Genomic DNA, 15,246 nt, shown 5'->3' with positions numbered 1-15,246 from the left:
GCAGGGCTTTACCTGTGCTGCCGCTGGCAACTTGCCACTCTCCAGGATCTTCCTAGTCACATCTTCTGAGCTCAGCACCTGGATGTCCAAGCAGGGCACCCCGACATCCTGGCCTCTGGCTGACCCTTCTGCACCTTCCCCTTCCAGCCGAGATAACTTGGAGTCCTCAAGAGCCTTCAGTTTTTCCAGCCGCTCCTTCTCCAGGCGCTCTTTCTCCACGCGCTCCTTCTCCAGCCTCTCCTGACGCTCCTTCTCTCTGTCCTTCCGGCTCCTGCGGCTGGATAAATGCTGGCGCTGGTCTTCCGCTTGGTGCCGCACATCCTCTTGGTTCAGAGGGGACAGCAGGATACCCTGAACCCTGTCCCAGGATGACAAAATATGCGTGACATCCTTCTGCGATGCCTCGTAGATCTTAAACCTCAGGGCCAAGTTCTTCTCGCTGTCACTCTGGGCCTCGTTTTTGGTTTCCCCCTTTTCTGGGTCTGCGGGTTGCACAACCACCACCGGGCAGGCATCCGCCATGGGAACCTTGCTCTGCTTTTTCTTATCTTCCTTGTCACCTGCCACAGAGTCTGGGTGCTCCTTTACAGAGCCCTTCTTGTCTACCCCCTCGGTGACATCCGACCGGTTGCTGGTGGATGCGTTGGTGTTGCTGGTGGATGTGTTCATGTTCTGGCAGAAGGAGCAGGAAAAAGCAGTGAGCATTTCAAAGCAGCGACTCAAATGCTGTCGGACAGAGATGATCTTTGCAATAGCACCCCGAGCCTCATCCGAGACCTGTGCTAGGTGCTCAACAAACCCCAATTCAGAACACAGCTGGTACCCGGTTTAGCTCAACTGAAACCAAACTCCCTGGTGCCAGACTGATGAGGAGTCCTGCAAACCAGCGGAGAAACAGAACAGCTTCCCAAACCAAACAGGGAACTTAAGACAGCTCCTTACTCCTGTGCAGTCCTCTGGGCTCGTTTCTGGTGTGCTGAGCATCCCTGTGGCTGGCTGACTCTTTGGGAAGTCTGGTTGCTAATGAATACCTAAGGTGGTATCTCCTGCCAGACATGTAAAAGACACCACAGCCCAGACGGATCATGGCTCAGAGGTTTAAGTCACAGATAGAGCGGGGAGAAACGCTGGACTAAAACTATCTAGGGCTTCACAGTGAATGGAAGCTTCATGAAGCCATGACTCAAAGGCAGCATGATCCTAGAAGAGCGGCTCTCCTACAAACCCATGGGGAAACACCCCTGGTGAAGCAGCAGCGTGGTCCAACACCAGCTGTTGTTGCGCAGCACAGCCCCACGCGTTACTCACGGCCGGGCACTCATCCCCAGCACTGCGTGCGGCTGCTGCCTTCTCGGGGAATGGTTTTTTAGGTCCCCAGGGCTTTTACTCATCTCTATAAACACAACCACCCACCTGCCTGACTCCAGGCTGGCTTTTCTTCCCCGAAGCATTATCTTTGTCTTTTCCAAGCTCTCTCTTCCCCCTCTTAGACTTCTTCTTCAGCTCTTCTTCCTCCTTCAAGCGTTCTAGTTCCTGCTGGTGCTTTTCCTCAAGCTCTCGAGCCAGCTGCTCCATCTCCCTTCAGCAAGCCAAAGAGAAAACATCCCTGAGAGTCACCGCCAGAAATCCGGGCTTGCTGCAATCCCAGCTGGTCCTGCACTTCATTTATTGACCCTGAGGCCAGGTAGAACTATTAGACCATCTCCATGGACTTCCCTCAACCTGGGAAGGCTGGGAATATCCAAACTGAGGAAAGGTGGGAGGGGATCTCCAGGGCCAGCCAAACCTAGGCTTTGCTGTCATAAGGTCTAAGTTGTGCTGCTTCTCCAGTAAGGTCCACCTGGCCACCTCCAGCACACTGCCGAAGACTGATCCACCATCTCTCTGCACTGATGCCTGAAGCCCTCTCTTGATTTCCCAGTGTAAACCAGCTCGCAAATCACTAGCACCTACTTATCCCTGCACCGATACTTACTTGGCTTATCCAGCCCTTCTCCCTCGGCATAGCCTGCTCCTTAGTGAGAATAATCATATCAATCAGAAAGCAAAGGCTGCAATAACTCCCCTCCTGCAAAACAGGCTCTGAACAACCAGGTTTCCTGCTGGAACCCAGTCATGAACCACGGGAAACTTGGGCTGTCTGTCCTGGAAATCATGGTTTGAAGCAGCCCTAGTGATCTCCTCCCAGGGGAACAAACTTCAGCCTGGGCTGAAAGAAGTGCTGAAGCACGCACTCGCTTTAAGCAGGTTCTTCCCCCACTCCCAGTTTCAGGCAGGGATTAATACAGGCTTATACTTATCCTATGCATCCTCCTGAACACCTGCTGCAGCTGAAGGTGAGCCTAAGAGACACCAGCTTTTATGGCTGGGGTCACTCCGTAAGGAAAACCCCGGGAGATGAGCATTGCAAGGACCTCACCTACAGCAGGACTGGTATCTAAACCAAGCTGCGCCTCACACCAATCCACACCACAACCCCTCTGGTTTGGTGAAGGAGGGAGATGAAGAAAATGAGAATGAAAATAATTAACTTAGAGACACTTAGAAGCGCAGTGGCAAGGCAAGCGCAGAGCCCAGCTCCCTGCAGCTCACCAGAGGAAGGTCCTTCCTCTGTTGGGAACCAGGGAGATGGAACTGCCCATCCTTGTGCCGCTTGTAACAGACACTTTTGGCCTTTGCTCTGTAACCCCTCGGAGCTCAGCCAAGGTCTCTGGAGCAGGGAAACCCTTCAGGGACACTGTCCTGGGGAGTTACCATGGAATGCTTACAGACCTCTTCTTCCTCTCACGCTGGACTTGTCGTATATTGTTATTAAACTGAGCTTTCTGCTCCTCAGTGAGGGCATCGTACTCTTCCTCATCCATCTCCCAGAGACGTGCTTTCTCTCTCCTGGCAGCTTCTTCCTGCTCCCGTCCTTCAGCACAGACCAGAGAAACCATTAGCAACTGCAAGCAGAGCTTGCTGTTCTGGGTGAGCTACGACGATTCACAGCTCTGCCCCAACCCAGCTTGTCATCCTGCCAGGAGATACCGAGGAGCCCATATCCCGGCTCCAAAATTCAGACAATCCCCTAAACTCTCGGTGGTCAGCGAGTTCCCGTGCCTTGCCTGGCTCACGTGCACCAGCGCTGTGGACGGCTGGCCGGTGGTTAGTTATTGAGCCACACCAGCTTGCACTTGTGCCCAAGCTTTAATGTGGGAGGCTAAGGTAAGTCTTACAGCCTCAGCTCTGCTGTATTTTAAGCAAACGCGAGCTGAGTGCTGGCTACACTGAGGCAGGAGGTGGAAGGATTAATAAAAACATTTTTTACAAGCTCTGCTGGTAACCCAGATACACATGGATAAGGCTGAGGGATTGAGAGAGAAGATTTGAAAGGTATGGACATGAAGAATCTTACCTTCCTGCTCTTTCGCGGCTGTCTCCCTGGCTTTCAAAGAAGCATAATCCTGGAACAGGTTCACAAAATAGATATAAGGCCGATTTCTGACAGCTTTGAGCAGGCAGAGGAGAGCAGATGCCGTGTTGCGTGCAAAGAGGGTCTCCAGGCCATCAAACACCACTCCCTGGTAGCAGTCACTCAGCTGCGAATGAAGTTGAAAAGGAAGAGAAAGTCAGCTATCGCGTGCATCGGGCTCTCAGCTAGTCAGTAAACCCAGATGTCAAAGGACACCAGCCATCCTTGTTCCAAGCGCAGCAACTCAGACACGCTCTGATCTTTCCCTGCACTCTGCCAACTTATGGCATCTGCAGCTTCACCCAAGGATCCCTGCAGGCAGCCCAGGACTCCTCCAACAGCAGATACAGAACTCCTCCTCTCCGAATTGTACCTCGCTGCCTGTCTCTCCACAGCAGGAACGTATCATTTGCCCCCACCACGCGTACCTGCAGCCTTTCAGAGAGGATGGCCACCAGCAAGTCCTCGGGCAGCACGCAGCTCATAAAGCCCAGCTCTACCGCTGTGCTGCTACTGATGCTCAGCCATCGCTGCGCAGGCATGCAGGGAAGCGGAGAGTTGAGATGAGAATTGGATGAGCCCTGCAACATTGAGCACCACAAGAAGAACAAAACACTTTGGAAACCCCTGAACGATTCCAACTGCTGGGCTTGGAGCTGGGGTTTCTCGCTCGCAGGAGTCTAGAACAAAACTGAAGGCCAGCAGCTCCAGGGGACAACCCTGGAGGGCACATCCCTTGGCCAGCAGAGACCCAAGCTTGCAAGCCCCTGGTGCAGCATCCCGCAGCTTTGCCCACTGCCTGCAGCAACGTTAGCCAGGACTGCGCTTTGCCAAGAAACCGTTAAGACCCAGTAGAGTTTTTCTGCCAGAGCACAGGGTTTCGTTCCCACCCCGAGCCATGCCCAGCTGGCTCTCTGCACTACATCCCCCCGCACCAGGCTCTGGGTGACACGGAGCCTCCACTATAAGCAGTCCCTTCACTTCTCAAAGGCAACAGAAAGGTCCCAGGCATTGACCAGTGCAGATCATGCTTCACCTGGGAGCCTGCCGGATGCTGTTTCTGGGATTGGGATGCGTGGCCATCCGGCTTCCTCTTGCCTGCTGCGGCGCTCACCGGGCCTCGGGAGCTGAGGGACTGCAGGCTGACTTTGTCCCCAGAGCTGGACTGGCTCATGTCTGGGCTGTGCTTGGCCTCGGCGCCGAACTGCAGGCTGAGGAAGAAATCTGCGTTTTGACCTGCGGAGGGGACAGACGGCTCAGCGGGGCTGGCAACGGGCGCTGCGGGGAGCCCACCCCAACGGGCACAGCCCTGCGCCCTGGCAGGGACACAGCACTCGTCCCCCAGCCTGCCGGCACTAGCAGCACCGCTCTCCAGAAGCAGCTCCTTCCCTGCTTCTCGTATTAGCCTGATAAAGCACACCATCTGATACTGGATTTTAAAGCCAGGGAGTTTTTAACACCTGGCCCTTTGTCCCTCCTAACAAATGTGGACGCAGGTGACACTGTTTGCACAGTAGCTCCCCTATGGATCAAGCCGAGGATTTGTCCTCCAGGACCATCGTTTCCGTGCCTTGCACCCATCCTGCACTCTCACATGGAGACTGTAACATGCAGCCCTGCCCCAGCTGCATCACCCACCTCCACGGGAGCTAAATCCTCTGTGTGGGATAACCCCACCCAGGACCCAGGCCCCTCTGCCCTCCACCAGCTCCCAACCCAACCGGGTTCAAAGCCGAGCGACGCAAAACTTCCCCCACCAGAGCCAGGGTCTGGCCTCACCCTGCAGAGCTTGGGGCACCACCTGCCCAAGAAAGTTTCCTACAAGTCTCTGGTCTCACATGGAGAACAGCACAACGGGCACGAGCTGCGTGACCTGACAGCATGTATAGGAAAACCTCTGGAGAAGAGAGCCCATCTGCAGTGTCTCTCTCATCTGAAACTCCCCCAAGAGGTGATTCTTCCCTTCCTCTCATGTTTGTGAAGCCACACTCAAAGTCAGTCATCTAGTGCTTATCAGAGGGCTTTTTCCGTCTTAAAGTGGGCAGCCGTTCTGCCTGCTGGCCATGAGGAGCAAGCTGGATTCAGCGTGGAGGAAATATAAAAACTCTCCTGAGAAAGATACAGGTGTGCTTCACCGCTCCGAGGAAAAGGAACACATGCCGAGAAGCCCCGGGGCAGTAAAAGTGCCCCTGCCTGAGCCCTTAAAATAGAGATTTTTTTTTAATAACCAGAGATGCTTTATGAAACGGCTTTGCGTTTCTACACGCCGCACCCATGTTCCCTAAGAGACCCAAGGGCTGTCAAATTTCTTTTCTGGAGCAAGCAGAAGCGGATGGTCACGGTGGGTTTCTGAAGCGCTGCTCTGGGTTCAGCGTTTCTCCTTACCGGCATCATCCGTCTCCTTGTGGCTCTGCTCGATGGCAGCCCTGACGCACAGCTCCCGGGCGCGGAGCCCTGCCGAGCTGCTCCTGTCCGAGATGGCTTCTGTCACCACGGCGTCGATGGACAAGCAGGCAGCGCCGTAGTATTTGGACAGGGCGACCGCTGCCGATGTCTTGCCTTGAGAGAGAGGAAGACTGCTTGGTGACACTTGCACGTGAGGCATTTTCAGGGACAGGCCGTGGAAAGCCCCCGAGCGGGATTTCAAAGTTTCAAGGGCAGTCAGAAAGCAAAGTGCTGCTTTAGGGGAAACCACGAGGGAGGCAGTTTGAGCATGGCTGGAAGTGTCCTCTAGAGCCGGGTGGATCATCTCCACCTCATGTTCAGCTGAGAACTTCATCCCCTTGTGGTGACCTCAACCCTGGGCCAGGGTTTCGAGCCCTGTCCCACCACCATTCAGACCGTTGGCCAGCCTCTGCTGGTCAGCGCTGTCTCAGGCAACGTCTGGACACAGTTTGGGGGTCAGTGTGGGCTAGGGACTGCTCCCACGAGGCAACATGGACACTAGGCAATGTGGTCCCACGAGGCATGACCACTCTGTCTGGGGGAATGAGAGCCTAGCTGTATGGACACGAGCCAACGCCACTTGCGCCAGCTAGGCGAAGGCTACATGTTCCGTGTACCAGCAGAGCTGTGGCTTACCCCGCTTCGCCTCAACTGATCAACCAAGCACCATGGTCCACCAGGATATGTCTCTCCTGCTTTCCCCCCACCTCCTTGCAGCCAAGGGCTGCGGCTTACGTACCTGCCAGAGGTGCCCCGTGGACGATGACGACAATCCCTCTGCGGTTTTGGGCTGCGCGCCCTTCTGCAGAGATATCGATGCCAAGGTGGCGGGCGATGGCCCTGTAGACAGGGCTGTCGTCCAGTTCTCCCGCGGCCTCCTTGCTGCTGGCGGTGCTTTGCTGATGCTCTGCTGTGCAGAACCGGTATAAAAGTCAGCCTCCTGCCTACCTGTGATCCTGATCATCCTCCCCATCCCCTCAGATCCTGGGAGAGAAGGCTCTGCTGAAACCAACGTCATGCCCGGGGTCTCCCCAGGCCCCTCCGTTAGGCTTGTGCAGATCAGGGTCTGCCCTGGATGCTGGTAAGGGTTCCTGCTCAGGTTATAGTAAATGGGGTGGCAGAAAGAGGGAAGAACGAGCATCCGGCAATACCTAAAAGGACTGGGCCAAGTCTCCTTCCATGAACTGTCAACATGTCAACCTCACGGGAGTTTGGTTCTGGGACCTGCTGAGTAAGTCGGGGACACGCAGAACTGGGCATTTTACACAGTCCCAAAGGAGAGGCTCCATTTGGGGATTATCCAAAAGCTGGATGCTTTAGGAATATCACACCAGGAGATCTGGCTGGGCTCTGAATTCACCGTCACAGCATTTACAAAGAGCTCCCGCCTTTGCCCTCAGGTCACCAAAAGCCATCTTGACTTGCAATGTCACACAGGACAGAGAGCGCGCTGCCCTGCCTAGGAAAGGGAACACCACCATCCTGATCCCAGCAGCTCCTGGGAGCAAAGGTGCTCATTTGGCAAAGCTGGGGAAAACCTCCCTGACCTCTCACTTGTCCCTGCCCCAGACTCTTCTCAGGATCCCACAGACTTCATATGCAAGAGTGGATTCAGGGCCTACAGGAGCGAAAATGGCCCCAGGCTGCAGTGAAGTTGATGGAGGTGCCACTGAAGCCCTCCACTGAGGCCCTTTTGCCACAACAGACATAAAATAGGTGAAGAGCTTAGGGTTTTTACCTGTCCCGCGTCTTTTCTCAGCACCTTCCTCCTCTTCTGCTCCACATTCAGATTTAGAGTCCACCTTGTTGGACTGGATTTCATCAAAAACGGAGGAGGGAACAACTGAGCTATGGGATGAGATGGTGCGAACGATCCCAGCAGAGTGCTTTCCTCCTTGACCTGACAGAGACCGGACATCTTCAAAGTTTGCTGAGGAGGAAGGACACGGGGAGGGAAGAAGAGGGTGAATATGGCCAGGCAATCTGCTCTTTGCCATTCGCCGCTTTGCACAGCCACATGCAAAAGACAGAAAATTTCCCGAGGGAAACTCCCAAGGCACTGAGAAGCCTGTCCAGGCTGTCTCTGCCCTCAGGGGAATTTTGAGCTTGTGCTTTTGTTGCTGGGAAGGAGCAAATATAAAATAGCTAGTGATATTAGAGCTGCTTCTACTGGCTGAAGAACTCATCCAGTCCTACTCTTCGTGGTTGAGGGACACAAGGGGATACCCTGATTATTTCCCCATGTCCATGGGGAGGTAGATATGAGCTTGCTTTGCCTGCGCTCAGGGCTGGTAGAGGACACGTGTTACAAGCCACAGACTTTCACCCTGGCATTCCTCCACCAAGCTGGGGAACGGGCGGCTGCTAAAAGCATGGGCCTTCCATGGAGAACAAGGTCATGGAGAACTCAGGGTAGGTGGGCTGGACTCCCTGCTGGGTCCACACTCAGGACAGCCAGTGCCAAACCCTCACCGTTGTCCTGGCCTGCTGGTTCCCCAGTCTTGGAATTTGCCTGCTCATCCTGCAGCCTCTTCTGGTCCTGATAGTACTCCAGCACCTCTGGGGGAAGCTTCTCACCCGGGGCACGCGGAGGCAGCAATAAGGTGTTGTGGCAATTGTAGTCCTTCAGCATCCGCAGGACCTGTGCACGTAGGGAAGAGAAGCCATATACCGGATGTGTTTCTTGACCTCCATCACACGAACAGACTCCCCAGCTAACCTATCTTCTCCCTCATTCCTTCCTCCCAACAACATAGAACCATAGAATCATTAAGGTTGGAAAAGACCTCTAAGATCATCGAGTCCAACCATCAGCTCAACACCACCATGCCCACTAAACCATGTCCCTAAACCATGGAGTATCCAAGCCTCTCCACAGCCTGCCAGAAGAGCTGTCTAACCCTGAAATGCCACCAGGCTTTGCCCTGGGGACTGCCTCCATCTGCACAAGCCTGGGAACACTGGAGCACCATGAAGCTACGGGAACATGCACGTGGGGACTAGACCTTCCCTCTCACCTGCTCCTCAGCAAGGTACTGCTCGTCGAACTCCAGCGAGTAAAACTCGATGGGGAACTCGCATGGGTTCTTCACCACCACTGTCTCCTCCGCCCCGTGGCTGTACGGCAGCAACGGTCCCAGCTCGAGCACTGGGGGGCTGAACTCCAGCTGTGGCTCCAGTCCATGCCCCGAGAGCTGCAGCTGGAGGTGCTGGCTGCTCTGGCAAATGTTAATCTTCAGCTCGTTTCTGTAGGACTTCTGAAAAGAGAGAAGTGCAGAAAGCTCCTCCATGAAGTCCCAGGTGACAGGGCCTCAAATTCAACCCCTGCCCCAAGGTCAGGGATGTTACCAGTACCTATAAGGTGAATGGAAAAGAGATATTAACTTATAGCAGGGGCCACAGCATGCTGGCTCTGAGTAACCGGGATGACCCCTGGTGTGAAGTGTAACTGGGTATTTGGGTATCAGATGGATCTAAAATGGACTATCAGATGTTTTCACCTAGTTATGAGGGAGCGCAATGCTCTTAGGAAAGGTCCTCATGGGTGGACTCAGCTCCCACAGGACTCAGGGGCTGCTTCACCCACTTCTTCAGGGTTATGTTGCCCAGACACAGTCCTGGCACTGCTGCACCAGGCAAACATCAGCTATACGAAAGAGGCAGATGAGGTCTCACTGGCTAGAAATAAGGGTCTTCCTCTCTGCTTAGTGCTTGGCTCTGGTCAAAGCCAGCCACAAGATGGTTACATCTCCACTAGCAATTAAAACATCCCTGGGACTGTTCCCAGGCATGGAAGCACTTGTGTCCATCCTGTTACGCACTGCCAGGTTCCAAGTCACGGTGGCCACATGCAAACTGCCTTTGGGAATGTTCTGTCATTTACGCTGACTCCCAAACTGCCTGGGAACGTGCAGGCAGGCTGGGCCCGAGCCACAGGGACCGCCGGCAGCACACCACGTGGGTGACGGTCCTGCCGTGCCCAGGAAGGTGTCTGGTGGCTGTTTCGTCTGCTGGTACCAGCAGCAGGATTAGCCTAGATGGGCCCTTCCAGGGTTGGTTATCCCCTGCGAGCGTGCCAGCTGCTCTGCACCAGGGCGTTGCAGCCTGTAAATAAGCCCAGGCAGGGGGGAAGACGAGGGGAAACAGGCAGATTTCCCCCCTTGCGCCGAGAGGGAGCCACACCGCAGTGCCCTGATGCTCTCTGTGCAAGCTCCCCACCGGGATTTCAAAGCACCTCTCAGAAGAGTGTGCTGCAGGGGAAACTGAGGCACAGTGGGTACGGGGCTTGCAGAAAGCTCCACGTGGAGGTAGACCTCATCTCCTGCTCCCTGCGCTGGGCTGTCATTACCACCCTGCCAGACCTCCTGGGGGTGACACCCGCCGGTCTCACCTCTTCCGTGGGCGAAAACCTGACTCGCACGTTGCATCGCTGTCCTGGAGCGAGGGCTCCAGCCAAGGGCAGCGCCTGGAAGACACAGGGCTTGGCCTTCAACTCCTGGAGCAGCTTCCGACGCATGCTCGCTGGCAAATGTTTGTCCACCTAAGCACAGAAACCAGTCGTGTGAGGTCTCCGTTGTCTGTAAGGACAGACCCTTGGTTCCTGCAGTGCTCTGAGATCCTGTCACGGTGCTGAGAGCACCCACATCCAAACCAGCCACGGCCACCACTGGCCTAGAACTGGAGGGAAGACACATAGGCAGGGCAGGCAGATGGGGAGGCACTGTCCTCGGAGGAGGAGGAATGGGTGAAGATGGCAGAGAAGTGAAGCATCAGCTAGTGAACAGGCTTAGGTGAACCAGCCTTGCTCTGTGCCCTCAAAAGCTTCCTCACATGAGCCGTAGCCCGAGTGTTCAGGCAGCCATAGGGGCAGAAAAGGCAAGAGAGGCAAAGAAAACCCAACGGAGAAGTGATGTGTTACACGTTGTCTGTGCTTTACCTTCTTAACAGGCCCATTCCTGGTGATGAACCATTTACAGGGGACCTGGAGCTGATTGTGGAGCTGGACAGTTTCTTCCTGGCACTGCCCACACTGGACAGCGGAGAACTCCAGTCTGTCCCTGGAGAGGCAGAGGGACGGCACAGTCACCTCGGCACGGAGGCGGACGTGAAACGTGGGGCCTCCTGCTACCTAGTGAAGGACAGAGCATCCAGCTGAGAGCTCAAGTGACATCTGCTGCTGTCCCCGACCTGCCGCCTGCCCCGAAAGGTGCTGTGGGCACAGGGAGGTGAGGGACCACGCGGTACCTTGATGGGCAGGAGCACGTCCACCTCTCCCAGCGGCAGGTTGGCACTTTGTGGGTCAAAGCGCACTTCGAACGTCTCTGTCTCGCAGTAGGGCAGGTGCTTCACGCGGTCCAGCTCCACGCTGAAACCTTGAACAGATGAAAATAAAGCAGCTGAGACACTCAAGCGACATGAAACGTGTCACAAGCACGTTAAGGCCATACGGATGCCTTGGCTGGCAGCTCTGTGAACGACGCCTTTGCATCTCCGGAGAAGCCTGCCACTCTGTCTGCCTTGTCACCGCACAAGGAGAAAGGGTTTTCACAGCCAGAATCCAAGACTGACATGGTAAAAAGGAAACACATCAGTTGAGGAGCTCCAGCAATTCCTTCATCAGGCATCCCAGGGAAGGACGCACAGACCTCTCCAAAGGAGAATTTCCAGCTACGATTCCCTCATGCCGTGGCGTTCCCTGGAAAACAACTTAGAGGAGACACCTGACCACTCCTCAGACACAGCAAGTCACTGTTTGATGGCACCGCAGCCTTACCTCAAGGCCTCTTTTGGAAGCCTGTTTTGACACAACAGAGGACCTCACAGGCTGTTTTCTCAATAAAGGCTGCACAGAAGTGCTATGACATTATGAACGCTAAACAAAGCGCTTCCAAACCACAGAGAGTCCATCTGTTTGCAACGCAAGCCCACAGAGCGCACAAAGAAACTCCGATAACGCTCGTGGTAGCCCAGAGCAGGAATTGCTGAGAGGTGACCAAGGCGCTCAGCCCACCTATCCCTGCGATGAGGTGTCAGGGCAGCCACAGACAGGCCAGGTCTCTGGGCACTGCTGGCCAGGAGAGCTCAGGCTCTAAAGCTCCGAGCAGGGGGTACTAAGGAGGAAAAAGCTATACAAACAAGCACTCAAAAAACCTCCCCATGTCCAGTGGCTTAAGCTAACCCGTCAGAGACAGCTCCTTCAAGCCCACGTGAAGTCTCTCCAGCACTGGTTACCTGTGTCACACAGGACCCGTCCATCGGCGTGGAAGGACACAGGGAACTGCCCGGTGTTGGTGATCTTCACGATGTGTGTGTGGATGTTACCGAGAATGACGTAGCCGAAGTCCAGGACGTACTCGGGCAGCTCAGCTCTGAAAGGAGGAGTAAGGAGAGCCCTTAAACCACAGCCTGGCTACGTTTCCAACTGGATGGAAGATGAAAATAAAGTGGATATTTCTGTGTTCGCTGCTATAAAAACTCAACTCTAGCCAGTGAAACGCAAGGCCTGACCACCTGGTATTAAGTCTTTGGTAAGTCATGGGGAGTGTAGGTCCCAGGTTTTATTAGCTGCCAATGGGACCTTAACATAAAATTAGTTTGCACTGCTCTGCAACCAGATCCGTCCCCAAAGGAGCACCGGTAATGCAGTAATCAACACCTACAAGATTCATGGGAAGGTCCTTTTCCAGAGCAATCCCACTCGGGAAAACACATAAGCGATCTGTTTTGCAGAGCATCTTCTTCCTGAATCGGAGCCTACGGTGCCCGTGCCTCATCACGAAGGAGCAAAAGGAAGGCCCAAGTTACCTAGGTAAGCCCTGCAGTCCCACCAGCATCCAAGCCACCTGATTTAGGGTTTTGTCAAGCTAATACCTATGCAACTCCCTGCTCCTTTTGCTTAGCGTGATCTCTTTGTTGGAAAAAAGACGCCAGCTTTGAGTTGCCTCTTTCAGAGCTGGTCAGCAGGGATGGTGCATGGGCTTGGTGGTCTGCACTGGACCCCCTCAGCTCTAAGAACAGAACCCATCACCTGTGGGGAGTTGAGCACCGCTAAAGCTCAGGGTGGCACTCTGGAGGTGAGGACACTCAGCTGCTCACAGGGAGCATGTCAAAGCTATCAGGATCAGACCCTTTCTGAAGTCCCCAGCTATTCCCAGCTCTGCAGGCACAAGGAGCTCTCCGGAGCAGCGGTGCACCGCTGGGTGTTACCCTTGGGGTGCCTTGAAATAGGATACGGGAGTCCCCACTAACTTGAGAAGCCTCCGACGAGCACGCTGGTCAAAGGCAGTGTCCCCGGGGGGACCGGAGGCGAGAGCTTTCTGCTGCGCCAGGGCATGTTCCGCTATCAGCATCTGCTCCATCTGCATCTGCAGCCGAGTGTCAAACTGAGGAAAGCAGAAACGGTGGCGGTTAGCAAAGGTCCTTCCAAGGGTCAGGCTTGTCTCTGAAAGAGGATCCCACCCTGCTCTTGTTGAGAAGGGTGATGGGGTCCTCCTGTCTCGCTGCTCAGTGTCTGTGACACCTCCTGCCCTCTTAGCCAGGACCTTATCTGAAGGGAAAGGAACTCCAGCATCTTTGCCTGCCCAGTCACTATTATAAAAGATGATCTGGCCAGACAAACCAACGGACAAGCCGGGAGCCTTCCAGTGCTCCAAGTATTTGCCTGCCCCCAGCCATTGCCAAAGCAGCTTGGACAAAAGCTCTTTCCAAAAGGAACCACAATAAAGCTGGTGCCTCTTGGAGGTGAACACGGTCCCAGGGCACCGTCAGGCTGCTGCTATTAAGCTCTGTAAACCTGGCAGGGCTTGGGAACAACCAACACCCCAGCGATGACTTGCATCTCCATCAAAGTACCATAAATCCAATCACTTGAGCGTGGTCTTCAGGATCTCTCTGTGGAGTAGTCAGGAAGCTGGTGCATCTACAGGAGGGACAACTACCGGAGGTGGGCAGCCCCCTGGGGCAATGCTGAATTGATGCATGATCATGGTCAGGTACGGGCCGGGAGGTCCCAAGTGCCAGCAGGGAAGCCTGCTGTGGGGTGCACGGGGCCCAAGTGACACAGCGGGAGGGTGGCACGTGCCAATCGAGGCAGCAGCCGTTCTCACCACGGTGCCCGAGTCATCCGTGGGTGGCTCCGCGGCCGCAGCCTCCCCCAGAACAACTGCTTCATCTCTCTGGCTATCTTTTTCCATCTTTTCTTTCGCCTCTTTGAGGATCTTCTCGTATTTTTCGTTTCCTGCAAGAAGAAAACATTCACAAACAGATGCTTTGGGCACAGCACCATTCCCATTTAAGCTGGGAAGCCCCACTCCCCCCCTGCTGGCCTCCCCCTATAACATACTCCTCAAGCAACGTATGGAAAGTGGATGCTGCTTTTCCTCTATGAATCCTGGCGATCACTCCCACCCATCTTTCTCCCCACATAGGAGCATCTCATCTCCTGCAATGTGATTGCAAATCCAACCTTGCCAAAATCCCTGTCAGCCTGCATTACAGCCTTCCCAGCATTTCTGTCTAGCCATCATCTTCCCAGGCCACCAACAGATATGCTGGCAAGCTCTGCAGGATGGGGCAAAGCCCACATGGGCATCTAGAGACTCGGGAAGCAGAGGGCTGAGTGTTGGTCCCACAGCCCTGATACCTCCAGGCTTGGTGGAGGTGGGTGTGAGCTGCCCTATGGGCACATGACATGGGGGGAAAAACCAGGGGACCTTCCTGGGGAGCAGACAGGCAGTCCTCACCTTTGATGTTCCTGGGAAGGTCCAAGTAGATCCTGGGAAAGCTCCCCTCTCCTTTCAGGGAGATCTCTTCTGGCTCCAGGTGGCCCACTTGGATCTGGAAAGTACTGCAGAAGACTCCAGGCACTCCCGGCAGGTAATAGACTTTCAGCACTTGTTCCTTGCCAGGTCCAACGTAACCCTGCAGAGGAGGGAGGGAATGCAACCAAAGAGGGTTTGGTGGAGGGATAGCTCAGGCAATAGACACACTGAGAAGAGAAGATGGGTTCTCAAAGGTAAGAAAGCATCAGACAGCATCGCCTTCTAGCTTTCTTGTACCCAAAAGCTCAAGTCTCCTAACCCCAGGATGCAGTATGGCCTTCAGCGGGCGCGTAGGGATGCCTTCCCACGGCACAGACTGCCCGTCGCTCAGCACGAGAACAGCTCTCCTGCTGACGGTGTTTACCCTCTGCTAGCAAGAGCCAGACTGAATAAATAAAAGCTCTTTTGCCAGCCGCTACGGAAGACGAGTGAAGTGCCCACGCTGTCAACAGGGCCAGCAGCTCCTTGCAGTATGGCCTTCAGCGGGCGCGTAGGGATGCCTTCCCACGGCACAGACTGCCCGTCGCT

General features: G+C 54.8%; 1 protein-coding gene across 1 annotated transcript in view; it reads right to left on the bottom strand.

Moving 5' to 3' along the window:
• The window catches only part of LOC104075549 (hydrocephalus-inducing protein homolog), a gene marked incomplete at both ends in the record, with an annotated part of 46,003 nt that extends 31,135 nt beyond the window's left edge, over positions 1 to 14,868 (bottom strand). The window contains 18 exons of the mRNA XM_009576089.1: positions 13 to 672; positions 1,414 to 1,579; positions 2,773 to 2,914; positions 3,398 to 3,581; positions 3,883 to 4,035; positions 4,491 to 4,690; positions 5,840 to 6,013; positions 6,639 to 6,809; positions 7,638 to 7,829; positions 8,384 to 8,540; positions 8,917 to 9,156; positions 10,290 to 10,439; positions 10,836 to 11,027; positions 11,144 to 11,271; positions 12,131 to 12,267; positions 13,148 to 13,281; positions 14,008 to 14,135; positions 14,641 to 14,868. Of these exons, the coding sequence (XP_009574384.1) occupies positions 13 to 672; positions 1,414 to 1,579; positions 2,773 to 2,914; positions 3,398 to 3,581; positions 3,883 to 4,035; positions 4,491 to 4,690; positions 5,840 to 6,013; positions 6,639 to 6,809; positions 7,638 to 7,829; positions 8,384 to 8,540; positions 8,917 to 9,156; positions 10,290 to 10,439; positions 10,836 to 11,027; positions 11,144 to 11,271; positions 12,131 to 12,267; positions 13,148 to 13,281; positions 14,008 to 14,135; positions 14,641 to 14,868 (3,536 nt within the window). The remainder of the gene's footprint in view (positions 1 to 12; positions 673 to 1,413; positions 1,580 to 2,772; positions 2,915 to 3,397; positions 3,582 to 3,882; positions 4,036 to 4,490; positions 4,691 to 5,839; positions 6,014 to 6,638; positions 6,810 to 7,637; positions 7,830 to 8,383; positions 8,541 to 8,916; positions 9,157 to 10,289; positions 10,440 to 10,835; positions 11,028 to 11,143; positions 11,272 to 12,130; positions 12,268 to 13,147; positions 13,282 to 14,007; positions 14,136 to 14,640) is intronic.
• Positions 14,869 to 15,246: the final 378 nt, after the last annotated feature.

The sequence above is a fragment of the Fulmarus glacialis genome, unplaced genomic scaffold (assembly GCF_000690835.1).
Source record: "Fulmarus glacialis isolate BGI_N327 unplaced genomic scaffold, ASM69083v1 scaffold10984, whole genome shotgun sequence".
Lineage (NCBI taxonomy): Eukaryota > Metazoa > Chordata > Aves > Procellariiformes > Procellariidae > Fulmarus > Fulmarus glacialis.
This window is presented reverse-complemented; position numbering and strand designations above follow the sequence as displayed.